This window comes from Camelus ferus, chromosome 20 (genome assembly GCF_009834535.1).
Source record: "Camelus ferus isolate YT-003-E chromosome 20, BCGSAC_Cfer_1.0, whole genome shotgun sequence".
Taxonomy (NCBI): Eukaryota; Metazoa; Chordata; class Mammalia; order Artiodactyla; family Camelidae; genus Camelus; species Camelus ferus.
Window position 1 is genome coordinate 31,020,399 of NC_045715.1, and position 26,278 is coordinate 31,046,676.

General features: G+C 51.3%; 1 protein-coding gene across 1 annotated transcript; it reads left to right on the forward strand.

Moving 5' to 3' along the window:
* The first annotated feature begins 7 nt into the window (after positions 1 to 7).
* Positions 8 to 25,132, forward strand: LOC116658389 (proline-rich protein 36-like). Its single transcript, XM_032463523.1, has 2 exons — positions 8 to 167; positions 23,688 to 25,132. The coding sequence occupies exons 1-2, from the start codon at positions 8 to 10 to the stop codon at positions 24,266 to 24,268; spliced, it is 741 nt and encodes a 246-aa protein (XP_032319414.1). The 3' UTR covers positions 24,269 to 25,132.
* The last annotated feature ends 1,146 nt before the right edge of the window (positions 25,133 to 26,278 follow it).

Here is a 26,278-nt window from a genome sequence, read left to right on the forward strand (position 1 = left end):
TGGCCCCATGGGAACCAGTCTCTCTCTCTCCGTTTGGAAGGTACATTGTGAATGGAGACAGGAAGTTGAAACTCAGGATCGTCCCGCCTCACATGGGAGAGCCTGTCTTCACATTGCCGATGGACCCTTTCCAGGAGTCTGTGTGCTGGCATTTAACAGAGGGAAAGGTAATACGCACCCCTCCAGCACAGGGAGGCGGGGGGACCAGCCACGGAGGGAGAGACCACCCTCCACACTGTGTTCGCAGCCAACCGCGCGGAAACTATTTTGTAAACTCCTGATTCCTTGTGGGTGGTGTGATTTAATTCTTTTTCCTTCTCTTTTCTGGGGCTGCTTTTGGGTTGCTAGCTCCAGCTGAGAGGAGAAGTGGTAACACAGCCCAGGGAGAGGCAAGGAAAGGAAGGGTTTTCACTAAGAAAATGTTCTTCCTTCTTCTTGAAGCATAATGAGGAAGCTGTATGTGTGTGGGGGAAGGTATTACTTATGGAGGTGCTTTCCTGCACTCGAAACTGGGGTTGAGAATTAAAGTTCTGAAGAAAGGATTCAATTTGCCTTTAGAAAGCAGAATGCCTTTATCTTATTGGAAACAATTCTCAGAGGCTGCAAATTCTGTTCAATAAGTATTTACTGAGGATCCTCTAAGGGGTCAGTGTTGGATGTTATTCTCCACAAGGGAAGTGGGTTGACCAGCATGAAAATCTGTCTCAAGTTAGCGTTGGAAGTAAAATGGTGGAGAAATCACTCCGTGTGGTCACAACCTAAATATTAATTTGAGCAAGAAAACACCACATTAGCGCCACTGGGAATAAGAAGCAAAGTGACCAGCGTCCATTTAGAATCAGAGCTATTCATTTAACTAACCAGTATTTACTGAGCACCTACCATATGCTGGGCATTGAGCTAGGAGCTCAGGGAGAACCAGACAGATGTGGTTCCTGCCTTCATAGAACTTAAAGTCTAAGTGGGGGGTGGAGACATTGAACAGATAATTAGAATTAAATAATTTGTTAAGTGATTATAACTGTGACAAGTTCTTTGGAGGAAAATGCAAGGTCCTATGAAGATGGATAACAGAAGGACCAAATCTGTTAGAATGCATTCAGCTGCAAGTAACAGGAAACCAACTAACAGTGACTCATATAAATAAGTCCCCCCCACCCCCACCCACATAACAAGAATTCCAAAAGCAGACATTTGTTGGCCTTGGTTCAGTGATGTAATCAAGGATCCAGGCCCTTTCACTGCCTCCTCCCTCCCATTTTCAACATATGGACTTTTTACTCTTGGGCTTATAGTCTCATGATGACAGAATGGCTGCTGCAGCGCCACCTTCAAAGTCGGGAAGCACAGGGAAGGGGGTATACCAGAGAGCTCTCTTTATCTAACATAAGTGTCTTTTATCAGCAGCAAAATTTCTTTCCAAGAAACTTTTCAGCAGACTTTCTGTTAATTCATTAGCCAGAACTGGGTTTTTCAGTGAAGGCTGTAGACAAGGCAAAGTGGTCAGCAATTATGTATGTATGACTGTAAGTCACACTTGCAGAGTGTCTTACCCACCACATCCATGTGTATTAAGTTGTTTGAGTCTCACATCAATCCTGTGAGAAACACAGACCAATTCCTCCCATGAAGACATTGAGACTTCAGCTAGGGACCTGCCCAAGAACACATAGTCAGTCCTCCTACCGCCAGGGGTCCTCAGCTCATTCCTGGGTGCTTGCTCTGCCCCAGAGTTACTGGGTTTTGGAGAGTGGCACAGTCTGAGTCCTAAATGCATCCCAAAGGGGCATGCAAGCATATGAGGGTTTTCTTTCTACCATTTTTGCTTGGGGATCTAAAATTTAGATGGTCTTTCCAGTGTTTTCCTATGGCTCTCCCTAGGGTCAAAAGTCATAGTGGGAAGGCAGGCCAAAAGGAAAGAAAAAGCCTTTCTTCTGATAGCAAAGTGAGAATCTCACAGTGGAGCCTTTGGGGTTTGTGCTTGCCAGGGTATAAAAACAGGTATAGCAAACAGCATCTGCTGATGGGGCGGTGACCTCATTTCCAGACGACTTTGGAAATATTGATTTTTAAATGTTTTTGAGTAACCCTCCCCAGCCCCTTGGCATCCAACCCAGGCCAAAGGTGGTATGTTTAACAACGAGGATACACGACTGAGTATTAAAACCGCAGGTTCTCATGGTATTTTAAAGGCACCCAAAGAAGGAATCCTGCCAGTCACACATGGTACCCTAGTCTGTGCCCCTCCCCAGGCTCCCAGCATGCCATGCATGCCTGTCACAGCAGGAGTGATGTCCTTGGCTGATTCCACTCCCCCCCACATCTCCCTTGCCTCTTGGATCTGGGCTCTGAGGTTTTCTGTTGTCTGTTGCTGGACTGATGGAAGGAGAGACAGACCTGTTGGCTAGGGACCATCCCATGAAAATCAGGATGGGCAGGATGCCCGGAGACGCACCAGTATCCTTTGAGTTACGCCAGTGGAAACAAGAGTCATGTACCCTGCACTGGAGAACGTGTAAAACTGACACCGTTTACCAGATGTTCCAGGGTTTTACGAGCTTTACGAGGCCTTCTGTTAAGCAACACTTATTTGAAGAAAGTAAAGCTTGCCTGCTCTCAGTGGAAAATTTTTGTTTTGGGGTTTTTTTTTTTTTTAATCTTTTGGATGAACTCTGCCGCACCTGTTTGCACAGCAGAACTCCAGCCTGCAAGGGGCCGCTTCTGGTGAGTGACAGGCAGGAGAGAGGGATGTGGCAGGCAACCTGGTCCTGATTTAAAAGGCCAGAGACCAGAGGCCCAGACTTACAGATGCAGAAACACACACACACAGACGGGGGCCCAGATGTGACGTGCTGCTCTCTTTAACGCAATGAATATGCTCTTGGTACACTGGGTACAAATCCTGTCTCTTTTGTAGCCCCAGTTAGGGCTGTCCTTTCTTATGCAATGCATTGGTTCTAACAAATAATGACCATCAAATTCATCTTCAGGGTACATCAGAGTTTTGAAAAGGTAGGGCTGGTTAAAATGACATCCACCTTTATCGCACACAGTGGAGAGCAATGCATTATGAAGTAGCCGTGGGCCATGGCGGGTGTCTTGAGCCATGTCAAGAGAGTGAACAAATAGCGTGAATGGACAGGCATGAAGCAAATATGGGGAACCCATGCTGGTGATGGACTGGAAAACCAAGGTCTGGAATAATTAAATGAGAGAGCAGAGGGCAATCCCTCCCGGCAGGGTTGAGTTCTTTTCAGTTGGTGGGGAGGTTGGTGTGTGGGGAGTGGAGTCACCAGGCAGGCTGGACACACCCTGGTTTGGTGACATCCTGGCCAAATCACCGCCACACACACAGAACGGACTGGAAGTGCCATCTAAAGGGTGTTTAGATCCGCATACAACCCCCCTCTCACCCTGTCCAACTTCACTTTGAGGGGAAGAGGAGGAGGCCATCTGGGGCTGTTGTGTGCATCCTTCCAGTCAGTATGTCCTGAGCAGAACTCAGTGATGGACCAGCAACAATCTTTAAAATCACAGCACCACATCCAGCATCTATGGGTTAGAGGTCTTCCGACTTCTACTCAGATTCCTTAATTGCACATGGGGATCTCTGTCTCTGTCTCTTCATCCAGGGTCCATTGTCAAAACCTAGACCTTCTCAGGAGCAGGCTTTTATCACACTCCACTGCTGTGTGGAGAAAGCAGAATGGAGATCAAGGTGGAGGGAGGCATGTTAGGCGGCACTGATGCCCTGGAGGGGCAGTGTGGAAGAGGGGGAGGTGGGAGATAAGGAAAAAAGGCCGTAAAGGAGAAAAGCGGTGTGCACTATGTAAGAACACCACTACGCATGCTCTCCCCTTAGAGAGAAAGTGGATGTAAGTTCACAGACGCAGATATACTGACAGGCTCCCAAAATGTTAATGGTGATGAACAGATTTCAGGTTACTTTTAGTTTCTTACATTTTTTTAGAGTTGTTTGGATCTTGGGGGCACTCTTGACCATTTTTAAATCAGAAAAAAAAGACAATTTTCAACGTAAAAATTTTAAATAGCAATAATGAGACAAAAACAACACATTCATTTCAGAGCTCAAGGTGTCCCTCTGCTTTTCTCTTGTCGTGGAACCCTGGCCGCAAACTGGAGACGCAGCCTCCAGGAGACACGGGAAGAGAGAAAGCCGTTTACTGCATGGTAGGGGCCCGTGACCTCTCTCTGGAGAACCTGGTGTTGATAACAAGGCGACATCTCAGCAGAGCATCTTTATCATCCCTGTGGAAGCTGGGTTTGCAGAGGCTGTGGTCGGAAGCAGGGCTGAGCCTGAGCTCCTTCGTCCCCACGTTGCTCTCGCCCACAGATAAGAACCACCAAGAATGCACATGTCCTTGCCCAAAGTCAGGTTCACTCTCTTGCTGCAGCAAGGGGGAGTGTGCCCCAGAGAGCCACGGGCATCCCAGGAGGAAGGACTGGGGAGGGGCTTTTGAGAGGATCTGGGCTCGTACCAAATGATGGTAGGGCGGACCCGGGGACACGAGCGCTACCCCAGGCTGTACGCAAACGTGGTGTGGGGTGTTTAGTCACTGGGTATGTCAGCAATCTCCTGGGCAGGAGAAAAGAGGCAGGGCTGGGGATGTCACCGGCAAGGCAGTCACTAACAGAAGGGGACCGGTAGTCACTCTGCAGCGTGGTGTGGCCTGGGGAGAAACGTGGAATTTTGTCGGCTTGGCCTCGGAGCTTGTCTGAGTCTTTTCGGGAGGTCTCCGTCTGATGAAGAGCAGGGCTGATTTTCACGTTTTCACTCTCTGGGGTCCAGGGCCAGCTGTCATTCCTGGAGAAGGGCACTTGGGGCTGGGGTCTGTCTGATGGAGCCTACTCTGTTCACAGACCTGGGTCTGGGGGTAAGGGTAGAACGCATGGTCCTTTGGCCACTGTCTGCCCAGGACCTCGCCCTCCATGGTGTTGGCCAGGCATGGGAAACTTGCGGGCCTGTGGAGGCAGTTGGCCATCAGGTTCCGTGGGCCAGGTCCTGTAACCCTGACATGGGGGCTTTTGGGAGCAAATGCTGCTTGGGTGCTTAGGCTCCTCCAAGCCTCCTGAAGGATCCTCAGGGCCCCTCCATATAGGCTGAGGCTCCTCTTGGCTTCCTCCTGATTCCATACCTCTCCGTGCCTCTGTTTTCTTGCTGTGAAAGGGGACATTAGACCAGCTTCTCTTAAGTAACGTTGGAATGGCTTTGAGTGGAAGTCACATTGTATTCTCCAAGAATGTCGAACTTTAAAGAGGAAGATGAGACAGACATGTATCGACATCTTAACAGGAGGGTGAAATCTTATTCTGTGGCCAGCAGCAAACAGTGGCCTCACCGATAATGGCCCCTCCCTGCCGGGTGTTCCTGGGTCCCTGGAAGAGTCAGGACCCTGGCTGCCGCCAGCTTCCCTTCCCTTCCCTGGCTCACCCTCAGTGGCCCACCCACCCGGCAGGTGGACGCCTCTGAGCCTTGGCTTGGGCCCTGTCTCAGACACGCCTGCTCCGGGGTGGGGGGCCTGTGGCCCAAGGGCTGGACGGGAAGGGCTCGGAGTTTTGGTCTTCTGACTCAGACTCAGGTCACTAGGCTGCCTTGTGTACAGAAAGCAGCAGCAGCCAAGTCAACGGCAAAAGCAGCAACCACACACACCCAGTGGAGACCTCCCCTTCACTCACAGAGGGTGGCAGGCAGGCCCGGGAAGGAGGACATATTTTCCTGTGATATTAGAAAAAGGTGAGCCGTGGTTCTTTAGGGCTGGGGTCCAGAAAACTTTTGGGGAGCCCCTCAGAACTGCAGATGACACCTCAGGTTGATTTTATTGGGCGATGTCAGCCCTGCCAAGTATTTTAAGTATAAAAAAATCATAAAAGGTGCTGGTGGTCTAGGAGCGGGATGGGGTAAACTCTGCACATATCTGAGATGGCTTTGTGACTTTGGTGACAGGCTGGTTTGGTCCCCTAGACATCGGTTAGGATCTACCAGAAATAAATTAAATGTAGATGGCCCTGAATCCATTTCTCCTCCTGGTCCCTTTCCCCCTTATCTGGAAAGAGCAAGGATTTCTTTTTCAGTCCCCAGGCAGGATTTGTATTTAATTATCACAGTTTAGCTTTTTCTCTACTGCACTGAAAGCCTCCGCCGGCTTCCTCCTCACCCCCTCCTCTGGAATAACATCGCTCCCTGCTAGCGATTATCTCTGCCATTTGGGAAGGCTGCAGCCTGCCCAGTGTAAGGCTGATCAGTTTGCTTTAATTAAGCTTCAAAGGAGAGCCGGAGCCTCCATCTTATCTCCAGTTTGCTCCCTTAATTCCTTTTCCACGGTCCCTGCTGTAGGTGGGCAGTGCAGCCGCGGTCCCCGACTGAGGGCGGGACCCTCCTGGTCTGGGCCAGCCTTGCCTGCTGAATGAATTTCTCTGAACCTCCTCCAAGGGCCTCTTTTCGACTTTCCTCTATTTCCACAGGGAACTAACTGCTAATGACCTTTTGAAAAAATCCCCTTGGGCGTTTTTCACTGCTCCAAGCTCAGAAGGAAGAAGAGGGTGTCAGCGGGGAGAAGAGGGGATGCAGGGGCTGCTGACCCCCCCTCCCCCCACCGAGAACTTGCAGCAGGATGTCTGTTTTCAGCAGCCACGTGAAAAGCACGTCTGCCTGCTGGAAACAGGCCCCCATCTTTTGTAAAATGTTCTTCCCGCAACCAGCACGGGGCTGCAGCAGCAGCTGTACATCCAGGTTGTCACCGGATGGAATTTTTCTTTTCTTTTCTTTTTTCTTTTTTTTTTTTTTTTTTTTTACATCCAACCACCAGCTTCTGTGTTCCTCAGAAAGAACATTTGTAACCCTGCATTCTTTATGTGGTCTTCCGTTAATAAACAGGAACCCACCTTTCTAGGCGGACGGGGAAACCATTTTTTTCCTGTTTGCCGCTCCTGCGTGTAGGGTCCATGAATGGGGGCTTTGAGAACTCGCCCTTCCGCGGCCGGATATCAAAGTGCTGCTCACACCAACGGCCCGACCTTCCCGAGGGGCCGCTCGAGCCTCCACCCGTGTGGCCGCCACTGTGGTTCCACGCTGGCCGCCCCGTCGGGCCGCGGGGCTGGGGCTGGGGTGGCCGCTTTCCTCCCTGGGATGAGCGCCGACCCACCAGGGAGAAGCGAGAGGCCGCCGGCATCCATTCCCCACCAAGCCCTGAAATGACTGTGTTTATATCTCCTTGTATGTGCTCCGCTTTGTGGCCTACCCACCCCCCCCGCCACCCACTAGTCACATCCCTCTGCTGGGGAAGAGAAAGTTCGTTTTAAAATTTGTAATTTCATGGCGAAATGTTCCTTCTTTTCTCTTAACTTTTTCTTTTCTTTTTTCTTTTCCTTTCCTTTCCTTTCTTTTCTTTTCTTTTTTTTTCTCTCCCTTTCCTTCCTTCCCCTCCCCTCTTCTCCCCTCCTGTCTTTTCTTTTTCCCTCTCCTTTTCTGTGTCCCCCCCATCGCCCCTGTCTTGGCTAGTGGGTTCTAACCCTCCCACATCACAGCTTGGGGTTCTTCTGCAGTCTTCCCCTTGCTGCCCCCAAGCTCTGAGCTCTGGCAGTTTTGCCAGGACGTCAGGGCAGGGAAGCAGGCAGTATGAAGCCGAGAACAACGAGCACACTCAGGTCCCTGCAGACGGAGAGGGCGTGTGAAGAGCTGGGACTTGCTCTCCAAATCCTCCAGTCTGAGATGGGGCTGATGAAGGCTTTGTCAGTTGCAGGGAGGAGGCTAAAGATGCCGCAGGAGCAGGAAGGGCTTATCCTGCGCACTGTCGACACGTCGGTGCCCGAGAGGGCTCTTCTGTCTGGGGAAATGCACCTTCTAATCTTGGGCTTCTTGCATTTGTTTTCTGCTGGGAACAGGCTTCAGAGCATCTGTTACTGGAAGCACTGACCTGGCGGCTGGCTTGGGGGAGTGGGAAGGGGCAGAAATCAACCCATCCTATTCTGTCTTCCTCCCTGTGGTCCTGCCCTCTCACTCCAAATGGACCAGTTAGGAAGATGGAGATATGGTTGTCTTGGGTTACGTCTTGCAGCGTCAAAGTCACACTCGCTTGGCCACAGTCTTTGTGAGCTTCCCAGGAAAGGGTTTTGCAGAGCAGACAAGACATAGCTAGAGTGGGTGAGTGGTAAGGGAAGGGGGGTGGGGGCTGTCTTCTATGATACCTTTGGTCCCTAAGTCATTCTGTAACTGGAATCTAATGAGGTGGGACCTCTGGGTCTCCAGTTGCCTCCTGTGTTGGCAGAGAGGGATTTGATTGCCATGGGGAGGAGAGGCTGAGTGGCAGGAATGGAGAGCTTTGGGGAGATGGAGGAGAAAGTAGTCCTGAGTTCTCTCCCCCTCTCCCCACCATGGATCTGAGGCCCCGGGAGACAAGCCAGGAGGGAACCATTGGGCTCGTGTCACGGGGGGCACACTGAGGGTCCACGGGCAGAGGGGCACGGGGGGGGCACACTGAGGGTCCACGGGCAGAGGGGCACAGAGGGCGGGGGGCACACTGAGGGTCCACGGGCAGAGGGGCACAGAGGGGGGGGCACACTGAGGGTCCACGGGCAGAGGGGCACGGGGGGGGCACACTGAGGGTCCACGGGCAGAGGGGCACAGGGGGGGGGCACACTGAGGGTCCACGGGCAGAGGGGCACGGGGGGGGCACACTGAGGGTCCACGGGCAGAGGGGCACGGGGGGGGCACACTGAGGGTCCACGGGCAGAGGGGCACAGAGGGCGGGGGGCACACTGAGGGTCCACGGGCAGAGGGGCACAGGGGGGGGGCACACTGAGGGTCCACGGGCAGAGGGGCACAGGGGGGGGGCACACTGAGGGTCCACGGGCAGAGGGGCACGGGGGGGCACACTGAGGGTCCACGGGCAGAGGGGCACGGGGGGGGCACACTGAGGGTCCACGGGCAGAGGGGCACGGGGGGGCACACTGAGGGTCCACGGGCAGAGGGGCACAGAGGGCGGGGGGCACACTGAGGGTCCACGGGCAGAGGGGCACAGAGGGCGGGGGCTCCCGAGCCGTGCTTGCTCCGCTTCTCCGCTAGGTGCTCCCGCCCATGGAAGGAAGAGCAAGACACTGGTGGCCCGGTGGGCGCTCGGCGTGAGTCTCAGAAGCCCTGATGGTTGTCCTGGAGGATCCCCTATGCCTGATGCACTCACACTTCCCACCCTTCTTTGTAGGGACAGCGTCGGGACATGAGGAGGAAGTGATAGGACTAAGCGCTCCGTCGGTGGTGATGCTGTGAATGGCAGTGGCCTTGCAGATCCTTTTTGCCAAGTGCTCTGTCTGTAAAGTTCCCATGTCGGTGTCCCATGGAAACCCGTTTGGCTTCTCCAGAAGCCCAGTCCCTGTCTTTGGCTCGGTCCCGACTGTGCCCCCTCCCAGCCAAACCCCTACTCTCCAAGCAGCACCAACATTGCTGGGAAGCCAGTGGACTGCTCCTCTCTGTCCCCTCATTTGAGGAAAACTGCACTGGCTCACGGATGGGCGTCCAAGCCATAGGGCAGATCAGACACATCTAGAAAAAGGGCACAGGCCCCAGAGCCTTGTCAGTGGATCACCAAAGGGAGGCCCCCAGGCATCAGGAGGGGACAGTTGATTAATGAGGGGCCTGAAAGAAGCGAGACAAGGTCCAAGAAGGGGGCCAGCAGGAGGGTAAGAGTTGTAATTAAAGGAGCCGTCACAGCCCGGTGTCAGAGCTGCCCTCTCTAGGCTTTGCAGGGCTTTTGTTGCCCTGAGGCTGGTATTGCTGACGGTGAACAACCGAGGGGTCTGGCTTTTTCTGGGGGCCTGTTGTGGGGAGAACAGCTTTGGACATCCCCTCATTACCTGGGCACATCCTGGCAAAGACTAGAGCAAACCCCTCATTTGCCTGAGGGCTGCTTCCTCCTGCCACATAGACGAGGCAGTCTGTTGCTCTGGTTTGAAGGAAGGCAGGGCGTTGGTCTTAAATGAGTGTTCGCGGGTCCAGGATCCTATGCTGGGTGCTGTCCATCATTCAAGAGAGGACATCTTGGCCAAAGGGATGTCAGGTCCTCGAAATAATCCTCCCAAGAGGGGCTTTTGAGATTAAGTAAATTAGAAAAACCCTGAATTCTGCATCCCCCTCATGGATGGTCACCACACCCTTTACCATGTTGAGGTGCTGAGAAGTCCTCTGGGGAGAAACAAAGTTTAAACTTTGTTCAGCTCAGAAGGTACCAGCATTTCTTGATCGTGGAACTGAATTTTTATGGTGCTCCATTTAACAGGCCCTGGAACGGGTAAAGCAAAACACAGTAAAAGAAAGTAAAATATAGATAAGGAAGACCCAAGGAAATAAGTTTCTTCCCAAAGCACACAGGATTGGGAGAGACTTTATATACGGACACACACAGGATCTAACACATGATGCTTTTCTGATTTGGTTTTTATTTCTGTAGGGATGAGTGAAACGCTGTGTGTGTGAGTGTGTTGTGGGGAGTTGCTGTGTGACTGTAGCTGGCACGGTCCCTACTCTTTGTCTTGTTGAAGAGGCAACACCCCCCCCCCCCAAGATAACAACTCTTCATGAGACGAGGGTGGGTTTCTGGCCGGTGAGAGGCTTGGGCAGACCGGAGAGGGAGCAGAGCCCAGTGGAAGAGGAGAGAGTCATGGTTGGCGGTTGGCGGGGCTGAGGAGGGGCAGGTGGAGGAGGGAAAGGCAGGAAGAAGTGACAGAGGGGGCGCTGGGGCAGGAGGAAGTTGCTTGGCTCTGTCCCATCCCCAAGCTCCAGTGGCTGGGGCCCTGCTCGGAGCCAGCCAGTAAAGGGCCAGCAGAGCCTTCTCGGGACACTCCCTCCCCTGCAGCGAGGTGGGACAGGGGGTGGGGGGGTGCCTCTCATTTGAGGAGTTGTTCTCATTTGTGCAGGGAGCCCCCGAGGAGGGTGGAGGGCAGAGGAAACGTGGCTCTGGGGGCTCTGTGTGTGGACGGGCTTGTGCCCGCTGTCTTTGTGGCCTCAGGACTGGTGGGGAAAGGGGTGGAGAGAGCCCACATCTGTGTCCCTGATCTGGGGTGTTCTTTGTGCCCACAGGAGAGTGTGACACAAGCAGGTGTGCCCGGCAGCCGGGCAGCACCTGTTGAGGGACACAGCTGTAGCCGAGCGAGGGGCATTCTCGGCCGCTATCTCACGGCCGCTCCAGCAGCTGCCTGGGTGTCTGCCCGCTTTCCACATGGGACGTTGATGCCAGGAAGCCCTGAGCTGGGAGGCGCCTCCTTGGGGACAGCAGGACCCTGCTCTGTCACCGCCCAGGGACCCACACCCCCAAGGAGGCTCCAGGCTCAGTTTCAGTGAAGCACCAGCCTGAGAGGCAAAGTGGATTTTACAGCCCAGGGTTCAGAGTCGAATTTGTTGTAAGTCATTAAGAGGTAACGGCGTGTTCGGCGTGTTAAAAACTGTGGGTGCGATGGGGAGCACAGGCGAAGGAGAGGCAGGGACGGGACGGGAGACAGGAAATAGCCTGGGGGAGAGGGCCCGTGTCCAAGCAGCCGGCTCCTCGTCCAATAATCCACACTGGGATGGAGAAGGTTTTGGCTGCAGCCAGAAGGAAAAAAAAAAAGCAGAGGTAGAAATAGAATTTATTAAAAGGTAAAGAAGAGCAGGCCAAGAAATTACTTAAAGGCTTTCTGAAGACCTCATAGCTCACGGCCTTTGTTCCAAGTCATGTAAGGCACGGGGGAGGGAGGCCAGGCACGGGACACCTGACGACCGAGCGGGATTCCACGCTGGAATTGTCTTCTCTCCTGTAACTTCTTTAATCCAAGGGCCTTAAAACGCTTGGCACCTTTGCCATGATTCCACCTCATCGCCCGCCCGTGGGAGCGAAGAGCGTTGTTTTGCTCATTTTCTATATGGGGAACCACAGCCCGGGGAGTTTGAAAGAAATGTTTCCAGGGCCCGCCACTAAGAGAGGCCTGCCCGGGGCTCAGGGAGATCCCGGCTCCCAGACTGCCCGCGGGGCCCGCAGCTCAGCAAGCCAGCCACAGAAGCTGGTGGTCGGCTAGGAAAAGGAAAGCTTCTGTTAATTAAAAAAAAAAAAAAAAATATATATATATATATATATATACATGTATTTAAAAGTATAACAAAATAATTTGAAAGCAAATAGGTAAAATAAAAATCTATAGTATGCAATAAAATTATTTTAAATTTAAAAATCGTAGTTCACTAAGACTTGATTCCTTCTTACCCAATGGCCTTATTTCATTCTCTTGTTTTGCCTTCACAAGTCAGTGAAAAGGCAGCAATTCAGAAAAAATGTTTTTTTTCCAGAAGAGGGGAGAAAAGTGTAGAGTTGTCTCTTATGATGGTGGAGAGAAGATGGGAAGGGAAGTGAGGGGGCTGGGGGAGGAGAAAGGGAGACGGAGAAGAGGAAAATGACCTTCTTCGCCTTGGTTGAAAGATCCCCCGAAAGTATTCACCTTGCGTTGACCCCAGAGTGGCAGACAGCGTGCGAGCTCCGAGGGCTTTCCCTGCAGGCTGGGATTCCCCTTCCCCAGTGTGGCGTCCTGCAGCCGAGGAGGCGCGGCTCTTCCCGGGGTCATGGGCTAGAAGGAGGGGAAGGGGCTACATGTGACTTTAGGGCACGAGGTACCTCATTTTCCTCCATGTCTGCATAACTCAGTTGGTGTCTGCCCTTCATTTTTTGCATTTGAAGGAGAGACATGAAAACACTCCCCTCTAAACTCACTAGGCTGTTGGAAATTCTCTGCTCTACTTCTAAAAGGACTTCATCCTCTTTAGTCCCACGGTGGTGTGTTAATGTGCCCTAAGGATGGTGATTCCTTGCTGTTTGCACAGCAGAGGACAGTTTGCAAAATGCTTCCCAATATGAGTGAGGCCAGGCTCCAAAAACATTTAGCAATCTCGTTTTAACACTCCCTTCGTATTAAGTAATTAGTTAAAGTAGAGTTGATTTACAATATTATATTAGTTTCAGGTGTAAAGCATAGTGATTCAGAATTTTTACAGCTTATGGTCCATTAAAAATTACTACAAAGATAATGGCTGTAATTCCCTGTGCTGCCTAATATGTCCTTTTTTCTTATCTAGTTTATACAAGGGAGTTGGTTTTTCTTAATCTCATACCCCTAATTTGTCCCTCCCCACTTCACTCTCCCCTTTGGTAACCACAAGTTTGTTTTCTGTATCTGTGAGTCTGTTTCTATTTTGTGTACACACTCATTTATATAATTTTTTTGGATTCCACATATAAGTGATATCATAGAGTATTTGCCTTTCTCTATCTGACTTATTTCACTAAGCATAATAGCCTCGAAGTCCATCCACGTTGCCACAAATGGCAAAATTTCATTCTTTTTTATGGCTGAGTAATATTCCCTTTGTTTTAATTCCAGGATCTCTTGAAAGATGTCATTGACCCCAGCACTTCCCTGCAACCTCTTGGGGTGTAGTTGTAAACCATCACTATCAGAGACTGGTGGTAGCTGGTCTCCTCTGGCAGGTGATATCCAGTCCTGGCAGTCAGATAATTCACACACGAAATTGCATCTAATTTGCTTTGTTTGGCTCTCTCAGATTGGTTGTCAACATCAATGAAGTCGAACCGATAAATCTACCTGCCTATCTAGTCCGGTTCACTTGGACCCTTCTGGGGACATTCCAGGTCCCCAGATCTTGTCAGGACATTGTAAATCTGAGCACTCTCCCCGTCTCTCCCCTGCACCTCTTCTCACTGCCCCCCCATTCTCTAAATACCCAAACATAAAGACTAACAAACGTCGAACAAGAGAGCTTAATCCTGCGATGGAAGTCAACTGTACCAAAGCCGATCTTTCTGTACTACTAGAGAATACGGTGGGGGCCCTTATGGATTTTCGTCCTCAGTTACACAGCCAGGAGATGCTTTACATGGGGTTTCCAGAAGGGGTTGGGTAGGGGGTGGTGAGTGCTGCAAGTCACACCGTGTGTCACAGTGCCTCACGTTGACTCACGGCCAAATCCTGAGAAAAATTCACAGGAGTCAGGAAATTCCGGGCTTATGCTCTCATTTCACCCTCTGCTGACCCTGCAGGGAGAGCGTAGGTAGGGTCGGGCTGGAGGACTTTTTAAAAAGGAAAAAAATCAAAGCATTTCTGTTGCTTCTGCATGCCCGGAACAGGGCAGGGCCCTAATAGGCCTGGCTGAAGGTGCAGCACCCACCTCGAGCCCCGGTGCCCCGGGGCAGCCAGCACTGCTCTGTTTCTTCATTCTCAATTTATTTTTGCCAAAGGGTTTTTTTTTTTCTTTCTTTCCTTTTTCTTTCTTGTTTTCACCCTCTCCTTGGCATTGTTTCCCCTCGGGTCACAGCATCTTTCCTTCTGGGCCAAGCAGGATGCCTAAGACCTCCCCTTTCCAACAGACGGGGCCAAGTTTAGAGTTGGGGCTGCTCATTTGAGCTTTGTGTGTAATTGAGCCTGGCACAAAGGGTTATCATTAGGAGAGATGGCATGAAATGAAGAAAAGGGAAAGCTGGGACCAAATTAGAACAGCCTTCCTGGGGAGAGACACAGTGGCACGGCGGGGTGGTCTAAACTCCGAATTCTCAAGAGAAAGGACTGGGTACAAAAAGCACCACGATGGGGCAGCCAGGGAACTCATGGCCCCGTCATCTCTTAGGATCATTTGCTTCTAAGTGCAGGGGCAGGGGAAGACTGTGGTCACAGGTGGCAACAGACACCAGAGGCAGCAGATGTTAAGAGCCAGGCTCTGCTCCCAGGGCTGCATGGAATGCTGAGAGAAACAGGGTAATTCGCTTCATAGGTGTTCACCGAGCTTGTGGTCCAGAGCTGGGCATGGCCACTTTGTTCCGGAGGACAACAGAGGGTCTTGGAGGACGCTGAGCCCTTTCCTCTGCTCTGCCACTGATGTGGGGCACCTTTGTCGAGAACCTTGCTGCTTATTGCCCTGGGAAGTGGGACCATTCCCCTCCCTCCTCTCCAGGTGGGATGCCCCGCTGCTGCTTCCTTACACCCAGTGGGGCAACAGCTTGGCGGGGGGACATGATAAGCCAGGGTAGCATCTTCCCTGAGGTGTTGTTCCTGCTGAGCTGCTGACAGGACAGATGTGTCCACCTGCCCCACCCCAGGGGCCCTGGAGCCGTGACGTGCGCGGAGGGTCCAGGCGAGCCCTGCGTGGTGGGCATCGCCCTTCTCCCGCCCAGCTGTCCTGGCCTCTGCCTCCGCCTGTTGACTCGCACCAAGGAGCCAGCAGTGTGGGGCTCCAGTGATCCCCAGCCCCCCGCCAGTCTGTCTCTCCTCCCACATTCCTGGTGGCGTCCCAGCTCCGTGTGACCCTGGGTTCTAATATTCTTGGGTTGGTTCAGACTACCCAGCTGGCTCCGCTCTGGGCTCCTGGCCTTGTTAAAGCCCAAATGCCGTCTTTTACAGCCTGGCTGTCCCCATCACGTTCATCAAGCAGCCCACCTTTAAAATTTGTTTAACAAGTGAGATGGCCCCTTTGGATAGCTCTCTTGTTGGGGGCTGGGGGGCCGGTGGGAAGTGGGCAGAGAGCCAGGTCTGCAGCCAGGGCTGGTCTGTGCCGTGTTATTGTTATTTTTTTTTTAATGATAGCTTAAAAAAAATGAAGTTCAAAGGTGAGTGCCCTTCCAGGAGGAAGGATTAAATGGGTGGATTTGGAAATTGTTCAACCCTGGAGGCATTGCTAGGGAACATAATCTATTTTGAATTTTTCTTCGTGAGCCAAAGCTATGGTTATGGTGTGGGAATAGCTTTTTCATTCTGTCCCTCCCTTTCTCCATCCTACAAACAGATTCATGCCAAGGAATATACAGGTTGTACAAACATCTCTTTAAAAAAAAATCACATAGAGATATTATATATAGTCACACACGTCTCTTTCCAAATGGGTGTGCGCATAAAGACATAGAGGGAGACCCCGCACACCCTATACGTAAAAACCAGCCAATTTAGAAACTGGCAAACTCAGCGCTGCCTGAGTGAGTAGAAAACTTGGCTCGGGGTTTCACAAACAATCCCATAAAACCCACGCTTGCTTGCATTGAATGGTGATGCACGAAAGACCCAGGGTGGCCAACTTGAAGCAGGGCAGAAGCCAACCTTCACAGCAGTGTCCGTCAGGGGTGGCAGGAACATTTCTTTTTGCTGAAATTCAATCTATTCCTAGAAAAAAAAATTGCTTCTAATACCGGTTGGCTGGACTTTGCGCCTGTGTTTCTTTCTGCTGTAATATCATTTTAGTTCCTTGAATGGCCAAGATGTGACTTGTATGTTTAGTTTTAGTCTTCTTGCCTTCAGCCTCGCCCCCTCAGTTCAGCCTCCACGAGGCAGAGGCAGGCTGCCAGAGTAATCTTTTAAAAATGCAAATCAAATCTCTCACTCTCTTACTTAAAACCCTTCAGTGGCTCCCCTCTGCCGGCTCAAGTTCACATTCCTTAGCTTAGCAGACAAGCCCCTCCGCCCTCTGTCCTTGTTACCTTGTAAGTCATTGCATGCAAGTCTCCAGGCCCCTGCACCCTGCACTCAGGCTGTTTCCAATTGTCTTTCTGGCCACCATTGCCAAGCTTCATGCATTTGCATGTGTAACCCCCTCCACCTGGATTGACCCAGAGCATGTATGAGTGGGGCGGGGACAGTGTCTTGTGGACAGGGCAAGGGGGACAGAAAGCTGATGTGGGAGGGCAGGGCTAGTACTTTCAACTAGGGTGTCCAGAAAAGGCCCCTTGAGAAGGTGACTTTGAGCAAAGGCTGAAGGTGGTGACAGAGAGAGCTGTGCAGATGACCGAGGGGATAGTGAGCCCCGGGGCAATGTTGGCTCTTACTGGGAGCGTGGTCAGTGGCAAGTCAGGAAGCCTGTCGCCTACACTGCAGCCAGCCAGTCTCTGTCACCGCTCCAGAGACCCCAGCCCTCCTCTCCCCGGTGGCTGACCCACCCTGGCTCTCCTGCTGAGCCACGTTCCTGGGAGATGCCTGGTGAGAACCGGGATCGGATTGAGTCAGAGGCATTTGTCGGCTTGACTCACCAGGTCTTAAAACCAGAAGATTGCCCTGTGGGTCTCATGACGTTTGTGGAAAATAAAAGGAGCAAATATTATTGGGCTGAGTTCACCAGACACGCACCCTCCCTTTTGTGTGCCGGGGGTTCTGAAGGAAGCAGGCAGCGGCCTGGCCAAGTCTGAACCATCAAAGGCCAGGGCCCGGCTGCCGGGCTGAGGGACGCTGCTTCTCTCCCAGACAGGTTTCATCCTCCTCCCACAGGCTTCTGCCTCTCTGGTTCCCTGCCCAAGGCTACCCAGTTTCTCCTCCCTCCAGGCTCCTGGGAAGATGTTCCCACGGGCTGCCTCTGGTGAGGTGTGTCAGAGCTGAGCTATGCTGGAGGGCTGGGCGTGGGAAGGGGCCACCCAGACTCCAGAGAACAAGAAAGGGAAAGTTCCCCTTGTGGAGCCAGAATTTCTGGAACCTTGCACTGAAGCAGCAGTCAGGAGGGCGCCCATTTCTCTGATGTCTTTTTCTTCACCTTCTGCATCCTCACATCCCCGTGGATAGTAAATTCTAACGTTTCTGCGCCTAACTGTCTTCAGAATCTGTTTATCTCTCTGTCTCTCTGGCTACCACCCTAGCAAAAGCCACTCTCATTTTGTAATTTCTCACCTGCGACCGCAACCTCCTAACTTGTGTCTCTGGCACCTACTCTGTCTACTTCCTGCCCAACGCTGCCAGGTGAAGTTTTCAAAATACAAAACCGATCATATCACACACACTCACACCCCCTTATGTTTAAACATTTCCAAAGCTTTCCATTGCTCTTAGGATAATGGCAAAAGCCCCCAACAAGACCACGTGTATCAGGGTTCGGTTTGGCTGCAAGTGGCAGAAAACCCAACTTAACAGGGGTTGAACAGATAAGATTTTATTTTCTCATATGAAAAGTCTTCAGTTGAACCAGCTAGGATTGGCAGAGCCATTCCTCAAAATTATCAGAGACTCAGTTCTCTGCTTTATTATCCTTAGCATATGGTTTCCACCTCACCATCCAATAGGGCTGCTTGAGTACCAGCCATTGCAACCAAACTCCAAGCACAGGAATGAAGAATTGTACATAGCACTTCTATGGACATTTTTCTGCCCAGAATTTAGTGATATGGCTAGAGCTAGTTGGAAGAGAGGCTAGGAAATGTAATCTTTATTCTAATTGGTTGTGGACCAACTAAAAAGGAGGAAGAAGAGAATGGATGCTAGGCAACACTGGCAGTGTTTCTCATACACTACGTCTCCGGATCCCAACTCTCTTCTTAAGCTTCATCTCACCTCACCCTTCCTTCCCCTGGCTCTCTCCACTCCCAGCACACGGGCTCTCTCTGGGAGTCCCACATATTTGTAACACTCCCTCCTGCCTCAGGCTGTTGCTCATGTGTCAACATTTTCTGTCTTCCTACTTAACAACTCATCCTTCAGAACTCTGCTCCAGCAGCATTTCCTCAGGGAATCTTCCTTGATTAGGTCAAACCCTCTTATTTTAGATGCTTATAGCATGGAGATTGTATCAGTCTTCCAATTACACATTTGTTTATGCAATTATTTGATTATTTTCTGCCCCCACAATGAGGTCAGGGCTTAGGTCTGGCTTGGTACACTATGGAACATTCTGCTAGGCCTATTGTAGGTACTCAGTAAATATTTGTTGAGTGAATTCATGAATAAATGTAGCTATTATCTAATATACATGAAAAGAGAGGCTAGGACTCAGCAAAGTTTTTCTGGGCAGATGGTGGAGGGCGGCCAGGAGGGTTGGGGAGATGCAGTCGAGCCACGGGAGAGCGCTAAATGATTCATCCAAATCGAGTAAGTTTTAGGTGTGGCGGAGGAAACACTGACTTGGAACTCAGATCTGTTTTCTGGTCTTAGCTCAGCTACCAGTAGCTGGGCCACTGCCTGGAGACAGTGAGAACTGGTCAGATGCTGGGTATAGTTTAAAGGTAGTGCCTACAACCACTGCTGGCAGACTGGATGGGGGGCAAGGGGAGGGAAAGAGAGGGTCAAGGGTTAGTCCTGGGAATTTGGCTGAACAAGTGAAATGTCACTTACTGAGCAGGGGAAGCAAGCAGGAGGAGCAAGTTTTAGGGGATGCTCTGCAGGGCTTCTTTGCAAATGAGTCTCAGGTTCCCATAACCAGCTGCACACCTCACCTCTTCCGCAGGCATCCCCAGAGCATCCCCCAGAGAAAACGTACGCCCCGGGCCAGTGGGCATAAGAGGTGGTGATGGGGAATGCCAAGCGGGTGTAAGGAAGATAAAAAAGTCAGCCTTTCAAGGTGCGTAGTTACCAGCCAAGAAATGATTCAGCCTGATTCAGCAATAAAATCGAACAGAAAGTTTTCAGAAACCTTGACCTACGGGCTTGGCAGGAAGCAGTCAATTCCTGCTGAAGGTCAGTAACAAGGGAAGGCATGTCAGAGCCTGGCCACTGCAGGAACTTTGAAAATTATAGCCCCATCTAGGCCTGATATCTCATGTCTTTTCTCCCAATCTTGATTTTACACATTTTTCTATAAGCAGCTGAACTCACGGTTGGCAATTTCCTTTTCTCACTGAATAGGTGCACGTATTTCTAAATTGTTTCCCAGAGAGGACGTCCCCATCTACTCAGCGCCAAACAATCGATTAGGGTGCCTCTCTCCAGGCAGTCTAACTTTGAAAATTTTACAAGTGAAAAATAGCAATTCATTACTCGTAATTCATAATTATTTCAATTCCTAATTCATTCTTCTTTTCCTTGGCAAGTCTTTCCTTTTGAGAGCGAATGAAGACTTCTCAGATGCTTATTAGTTATGTCTACTTTTTCCAAACTGACTTTTGCAAAGATATTTCTAGGATGGGAACAGGCACCAGAATCTCTAAAATTTTGTTAAACTTCATCTCCCCACCCTCCCCAAGAAAGAGCAGCTCCCCCAAATGGTTGGATTTGTGAGGGTGACAGTGGGTAACTATGGGGGGAAAAATGCCAGTGGTGGAAAGTCTGGACTGAACTGATGGGTGGCTCTGGTTCACACGCCAGCCTCTGGTACACCTTTCGAGGGTGAGGCTTCAGGCTTTATGAGCAAACCTGTGCTAACTAAATAGCTGGTGGGCATCTGCTGTGCAGCTCTTTTGGATTTCTGCCCCTCTCTGATCCACCAGATGGGCTTTGGTACCCACTGAGGGGCAACATGAAAGCCGATGGCGTGTCTGCTCCTGCAGGGATAGGGGCCCTGTCTGCTTCAGCCGTGTCTCCAGAGCCTAGTGCAGCCCCTGGCATGCAGCAGACCCTGGGTACACATTTGCTCCGTGACTGAATAGCTGCCCAGGGTAGAAGAGACTCCGTCCTTTTCCTCTGTTCTCTGTTCTGTTCTCAGCTGTGCCACCAGACCGCAAGTCCCTTTCTTTCACTGGCCTCCATCTCCACATCTTACGCAGCTCATCCAAACAATGGCAGAGGTTCCTCCTAACTGACATTCAGTGAAAACACCTAATATTATTATTATTATTATTATTATTATTTTTTTTTTTTTTTACTTTCCTTATCTATAAAACATGATGGAAATGTCAGCCTCCCATAAGGTTGCCAGATCAAATCTGGGACACTCAGTTAAATTGAAATGTCAGATATACAAGGAGTAATTTTTTTAATATAATTATGTCCTCAATATTGCACAGACTCTATAAATAGCTGCAGCACTAAATGACTAAACAACACACAGAGGGATCAGGGTACTGCATATGGAGATGTGTTTCTGGACTGACGGTGATTGTGTGACGTCCCATCAACAAGTATTTTTTGAGCATCTACTTAATGCCAGACACTGTTTAAGCCCTGGCGACATAGCAGAGAATGAAATAAGCAGTATCACTGGTTCCGCAGGACTTCCAGTCTAGTGAACAAAAAAAAAAGTACATAAAATGTCAGGTGGTCCTAAGGCTCAGACCAGTGAAGCAGGGTAAAGGTCAGAGATCACGTGAGGGGTGAAGGAAGGAATTAAGGAATCCAAACAGCCCCACCATCTGTGCCTAAGAGCCCCCACCTCCCACAGAGAGCTGTGAGTGTCAGAGCCAGACTGTGATATTTTTCGTAGCGGTCACTGAATCTGCTTGAAAATGATGTCATTGATTCCAAAGCTTATGTCCCAAATCAGGGATAAAATGATCAGTTGCTTGGATGGAAGAGATCTATACATCATTTAGCACTGATTTTAGCAGAACTGGGGTTGCAACCAAGTTTCCTGACAGCCAGGAGAAAGTTCTGGAAGGTGACGTCCTTATTAAAAAGGTGCTTCTGTTTTCAATTCTATTTGCCAGTCAGGGTGGATTGGGCCCTGACAACTTGATGTGTTTTGAAGTTTTAGCTGAAACAATAGTGAAGGGCTTTCCCCTTTAAGGACCCTTCACTCTCCCCTAAGCCAGTGCTCTTTGGTTCAACACTTGGCCAGAAACTGTCAAACTAACAGCAGGAGAGGCCGCCTCTCAGCGTCAGCGCTGTTACTATCTTCATGATCATATTTGGCTTCCAGCTTGCTCCTCTATCCCTGGTTACTCTAGTTTCTATGACCATGAACCCTAAGCTTTTTAATTTTTTTAATTAAGAAGTTTTTATTTGTTGTTTTCTTTTTTTAATGGAGGCTCTGGAATTTGAACCCAGGACCTCGTGCATGCTAAGCACACACTCTACCACTGAGCTATACCCTCCCCATCCAAACCCAATGCTTTTTTGCCAACCTTGTATGTGTGGTCTCCACCTTTGCTCTGCCAGATGTGGTCCCCAGACCAGCAGCATTCTCGTCTCCCAGGAGCAGTGACCACATCATCTGGCAAGAAATCCAGAGCCTCAGGCTGCACCCCGACCCGCAGAACCACAGCCTGCCCTTTAACAGTGTCCCAGGGGAATGGCCTGCACAGGAAAGTTCAGGAAACACTGTGCTGGAACACTCTGTGTGCCGGCCTCTATCTCATTTTACTCGTTAGACTTCGATTAGATATAAAGGCCTCTTGGCTGCTACAGGAGTTGGAAGCATGAAGTTCATTAACATCCTTCTAAAGTGAAACTGGAGCCAGCAGTTTGGAGAGTTTCTCCTTGATCGTTTTCAACTCATGGGAGTCATGGGCTCAGAAGTGTCTGCGCTTCTTGGTTTACAAAAGAAGAGCATCACAGAAACCAGGGGAAATAAGGTTTTGGTGGAGGAGAGGCAGTTCTGTGAAATCCAACAGCAGGAAATCCCCATGAAATTTCCATCCTAGAAGCTGTCAGGTACATGAGTGGCTCTCCTTGAATGTGGTCCCCGGGGAGCAATTGCTTCTCTGCTCCCGTGGACAAAATTCCTAACCACATAGACTGGACATGGGGACATCTGGGGCCTGTGAGCCCTGTGAGAACAGGGTTGGGCTGAAGTCAGGATGGAGAAGGGAACAAGCTCCCGCCAGCTGATTGAGCACTGCTCTGAGTTTCCGCCAGGCGCAGACGAAGGAACCGCTCACCCGTGACTGGTGGCGAGAGCACACATGTTCACAAGCAACAGGGAACGTGTTTGCTCACTGGCTCTGTCATCATGTTGTCCCCCTACCCCCCACAAGATAACAGGCTGAGGTAATCGAGCAAGTTCCACCTTCGAAAGGCTTGGAAGTCCTCAAGGGCAGGGCATTAATAGTGGGCACCCAAACCGACCATGTGGAAAGCCAAGAGCAGACACTCCAGCTGGAATTGGGAGCGAGGCATTGGAGACTTGGCTCCAGTAAAACTCAGAACTGCTTCCAGGGCGAGTGTGGGCCACCTGCCCAAAGGCGGGAACAGGGTGTCCGAAACAGCTGACTTCAGGTCTTCGGCATTGATGTGGATCCTTTGATCTGAGGTTGGTAAACCCTGTTACCATAACCAATCACAAAGAGCTGCCGCCCGCTTTCTACCTGGGGGCTCAAGGGATTAGGGGAGAACTAACAAAAGGAGGCAGGTAGAGCCTTTGGGCGTGGCCTGCTGTGAACTTAGTCCAATGCTTCAAGCTGATGACTTTTGTAGGCAGGTCAGTCAGTCCTGGTAGGACCCTGGGGCAGGGGGAGTCACTGGGCGCAGCCTTCCTGTACAGATGGGGAAACGAAACCAAGTCTCCAAGGGAAAATGGGTCTGGCCCAAGGTTCCATGGCATTCCTGGCAGAGTGAGAAATGGCTGTGACAACTTCTGGCTCCTAGCTGCAAACTCTTTCAACTCCCGCACAGAGAGCTTGGCGTTGCTGGGACAGTGGAGGGACCCTCTGCTTGTCACTCTTCTCCTCCCGCGAATAGTGGGGAAGGGCCCTTCTTCCACAGCCTCCGCCTACGTCCTTGGCAAGATTGCTTCCGAAGAGGCTGAACTTCGTCCAGTGTCTGGAACCTGCTCCCTGTCTTCACAGCAGCGCCCCCTGTCTAGACCTCGGTGCAGAGCCTTACCCACCAGGATGCCTTGTTGGACTCCCCGGGCTCCCCTGCCTCGAACTCCTGTGCTCCTGTAACCCACTCTTCCTTACTCCATTGCAAGTCTGGGGGTAGGAAATACGTTTCCACCTTCTTCCTCAGTTCTTTTACACCTAGCATGGCGCTGGGCATACAGCTGACAATAAATGCCCGAGTGACCCTTTCTGTTTCTTCCTTGACAGATTCGGAGCCCAGCACCTTGGACTCCCAGTCTTCGACCACCTTGTTCCTCTCCTCCGAGGAGCCAGGCCCCTCCACCGCCGCGCCGCCCTCTCCCTCGTCGTCCTGCGAGCCCCAGGCGTTCTCCCCGGGGCCCTCGGTGCTGCCCCCGCTGCTGCCGCCGCTCCCCGCCGTCCCCGCGCCTCCCGCCTCGGCCTCGGGCGCCCCCCGGCGCGCGGGCCACTACTCGGTGGTCGCCTCCTCCCCGGAGGCGGCCCCGCGCCTCGTCGACTGGCTGCCCAGCTGCCCCTCGGCCACCCCTCCCGGCGTCCGCGGGGAGGAGCGCGATCGACCGGCGCCCCGCGTCCTGCTCCCGGGCGCCGCGGGCAGAGAGGAGGGCCCCGAGGACCAGGGCGCCTCCCCGCTGCCCTGCGCCCGGCCCGCCGCCGCCACTGCGAGCTTGGAAGCGAACGTTGGGGACATCCTTGTGGAGTTACGGACAATGAATGGCCACCTGGACGTCATAGCGAGGGCCCTCACCAAACTGGCCTCCTCCCTGGGGTCTCAGCCTCAGCCCCCGCCAGAGGCCCCTGATGCCAACTGATGGAGCTTCCCCCGGACTGTGCATCGGAGCCGAGCACACTAAAGGGATCCCGAGTCCCGAGTGCGCCAGGCGCCCCTGCCAGTCAGTCACCCATGAGCCAGGCAGTCCCAGCAGAAGATCAGAAGGAACCCTCCTCCCCTTGCATTTCAACCTGAAACGATGGTGCGTCTCACACTCCCTCCCCAGAGAGGATCCTTTTCAGCACTCATGCCTGCCTGCCCTGCTCCCTGGGGCTCTCCTGGCCCTTCACATGTCCTTCTCTTGTTTTGGAAAAGGCCTTGAACTCCTGGCAGGAAAAGTGCGCCAAGACGGTGGTGGTGGGACCTTGGGGAGGATGCTGGGGGAACCATCCTCTCACGGCCCCCATCTGTGGCTTTTGCGTATCCTGAAAGTGCGAAGCGTGTTAATGGAAGCAGCAGTCCCAGGGCGGCTCCAGCTTCCCACTCGCCAGCTGTCGATGTTGTGTCTGATCTCTGAGGACTTTTATGTGTTTCTTTTTAGAAAATATTTCGGGGAAAATAAATCTTTTTTTCTCATTATAACCACATTTCAAGAGGTTTGGGAAATAGAGAAGTGAGAAAAATCTGATGTATTTGGAGAAGGGGGGTATTTAAGTCTTTCTTTTGAATAAAAGTTTTTTTTTTTTTTTTTTTTTTACAATAAACAAGATTTTTGTACGTACCTTCTGGGTGTTGGCCTTTCTCTGCCACATTCATTCCATCACTTGCATTCTGTTCTTTGTTACCTGTCCCAACCCTCTGTTACAACTTGAGTGTTATTTCAACTTTTCTCGTTCTTGTGCAGAATAAGCTTTTAAAGGTTCTCTGATTCTTTTCTAAAACTCCCAGCCCTCCCTAAATTTGGTAAACCCACCCCCTTTCTCTGTATTGGAGCAGAAACCAAATCACAGAGTAACTGGCCCATAAGGAGGAAGCCAGCATCCCGGCCTCTCCTCTTAAGTGCCGGTAACACTGCCCTCCGCAGTTGTGACAACCAAATTTGTCTCCAGACTTTGCCAGTGTCCCTTGGTGGAGACCTGGACGGAATTTCAGAAATCTGGAGTCACCTCTGCCCTCCAGGATCTGACTTCCCGTAAAGAGGAGGGCCCTTCTCGCCTTCCTACTTGAATTAGCGTTTTCATGAAGCGTGCTTAATTCGCCAGAAGCCAATCTACTGCTCTTTTTCCAGAAACAGACCAAGGGTCGGAAACCACATCGCACAGAGTAACTCCGTCCTGAGCATTTGAAGGGCTCCCAGCTGGTGAGCTGCCCGGTCTTGGCAGTCTCTGGCACCCCCAGTGCCCCTCAGACTTGGGTGTGGAGAGCTTGTTAAGATGCAGGTTCTGTTTCCGCAGCTCTGGGGTGGGGCCCGAGACCCCGCATTTCTACTCAGCTCCAGGGGTATGCTGATTCTACTGGCCCACGACATACTTTGCGTCGCAGTGAGGAGCCAGGGGGTGTCTGCTCTGGGATTCCTGCCTGTTCCATTGCCACCTTTCTTTAGGAACTGGCGTCTTCGCCCCAGCGGGGGCCTGGATTCCTCCATCTTTTACTCAAACTTTCAAAGCAGCTCTTTGTGGGACTTCGCTGTTTTAAAGCCAGGGTGTCTTAGGTCTAACCATCCACTTCTAAAGAAGCTTCAATGGAGTTCAAACCAATTCAGCAAACATTTATTGGATGCCTACAATGCTGGTGCCCCCGGGGGACACAAAGACGAATAGAATAAGGGCCCTGCCCTCCAGGGGCTCCCAGCCCTCTCAGAGAGGAATTATCAACAATTTGAACAATTTGAATTTAAACAATTTGAAGGGCATGGAGAGAATGGTAAACACAGGAGGCCAGGCTTCTTGAGACTTTTTGTTTGTTTTTTGTATGTTTTTTTTGGGGGGTGGGGTGCTGCTGGCTAATTAGGCTTATCTATTTATTTATTTAATTTTTTAAAATGGAGGTACTGGGGATTGAACCCAGGACCTCATGCATGCTAAGCATGCGCTCTACTACTGAGCTATAC

Coding starts and splice junctions, on each gene's coding strand:
- LOC116658389 (XM_032463523.1), top strand. CDS start 8: ATGGGAACCAGTCTCTCTCTCTCCGTTTGGAAGGTACATTGTGAATGG. Junction 168..23,687: donor GGCATTTAACAGAGGGAAAG/GTAATACGCACC, acceptor CTTCCTTGACAG/ATTCGGAGCCCAGCACCTTG.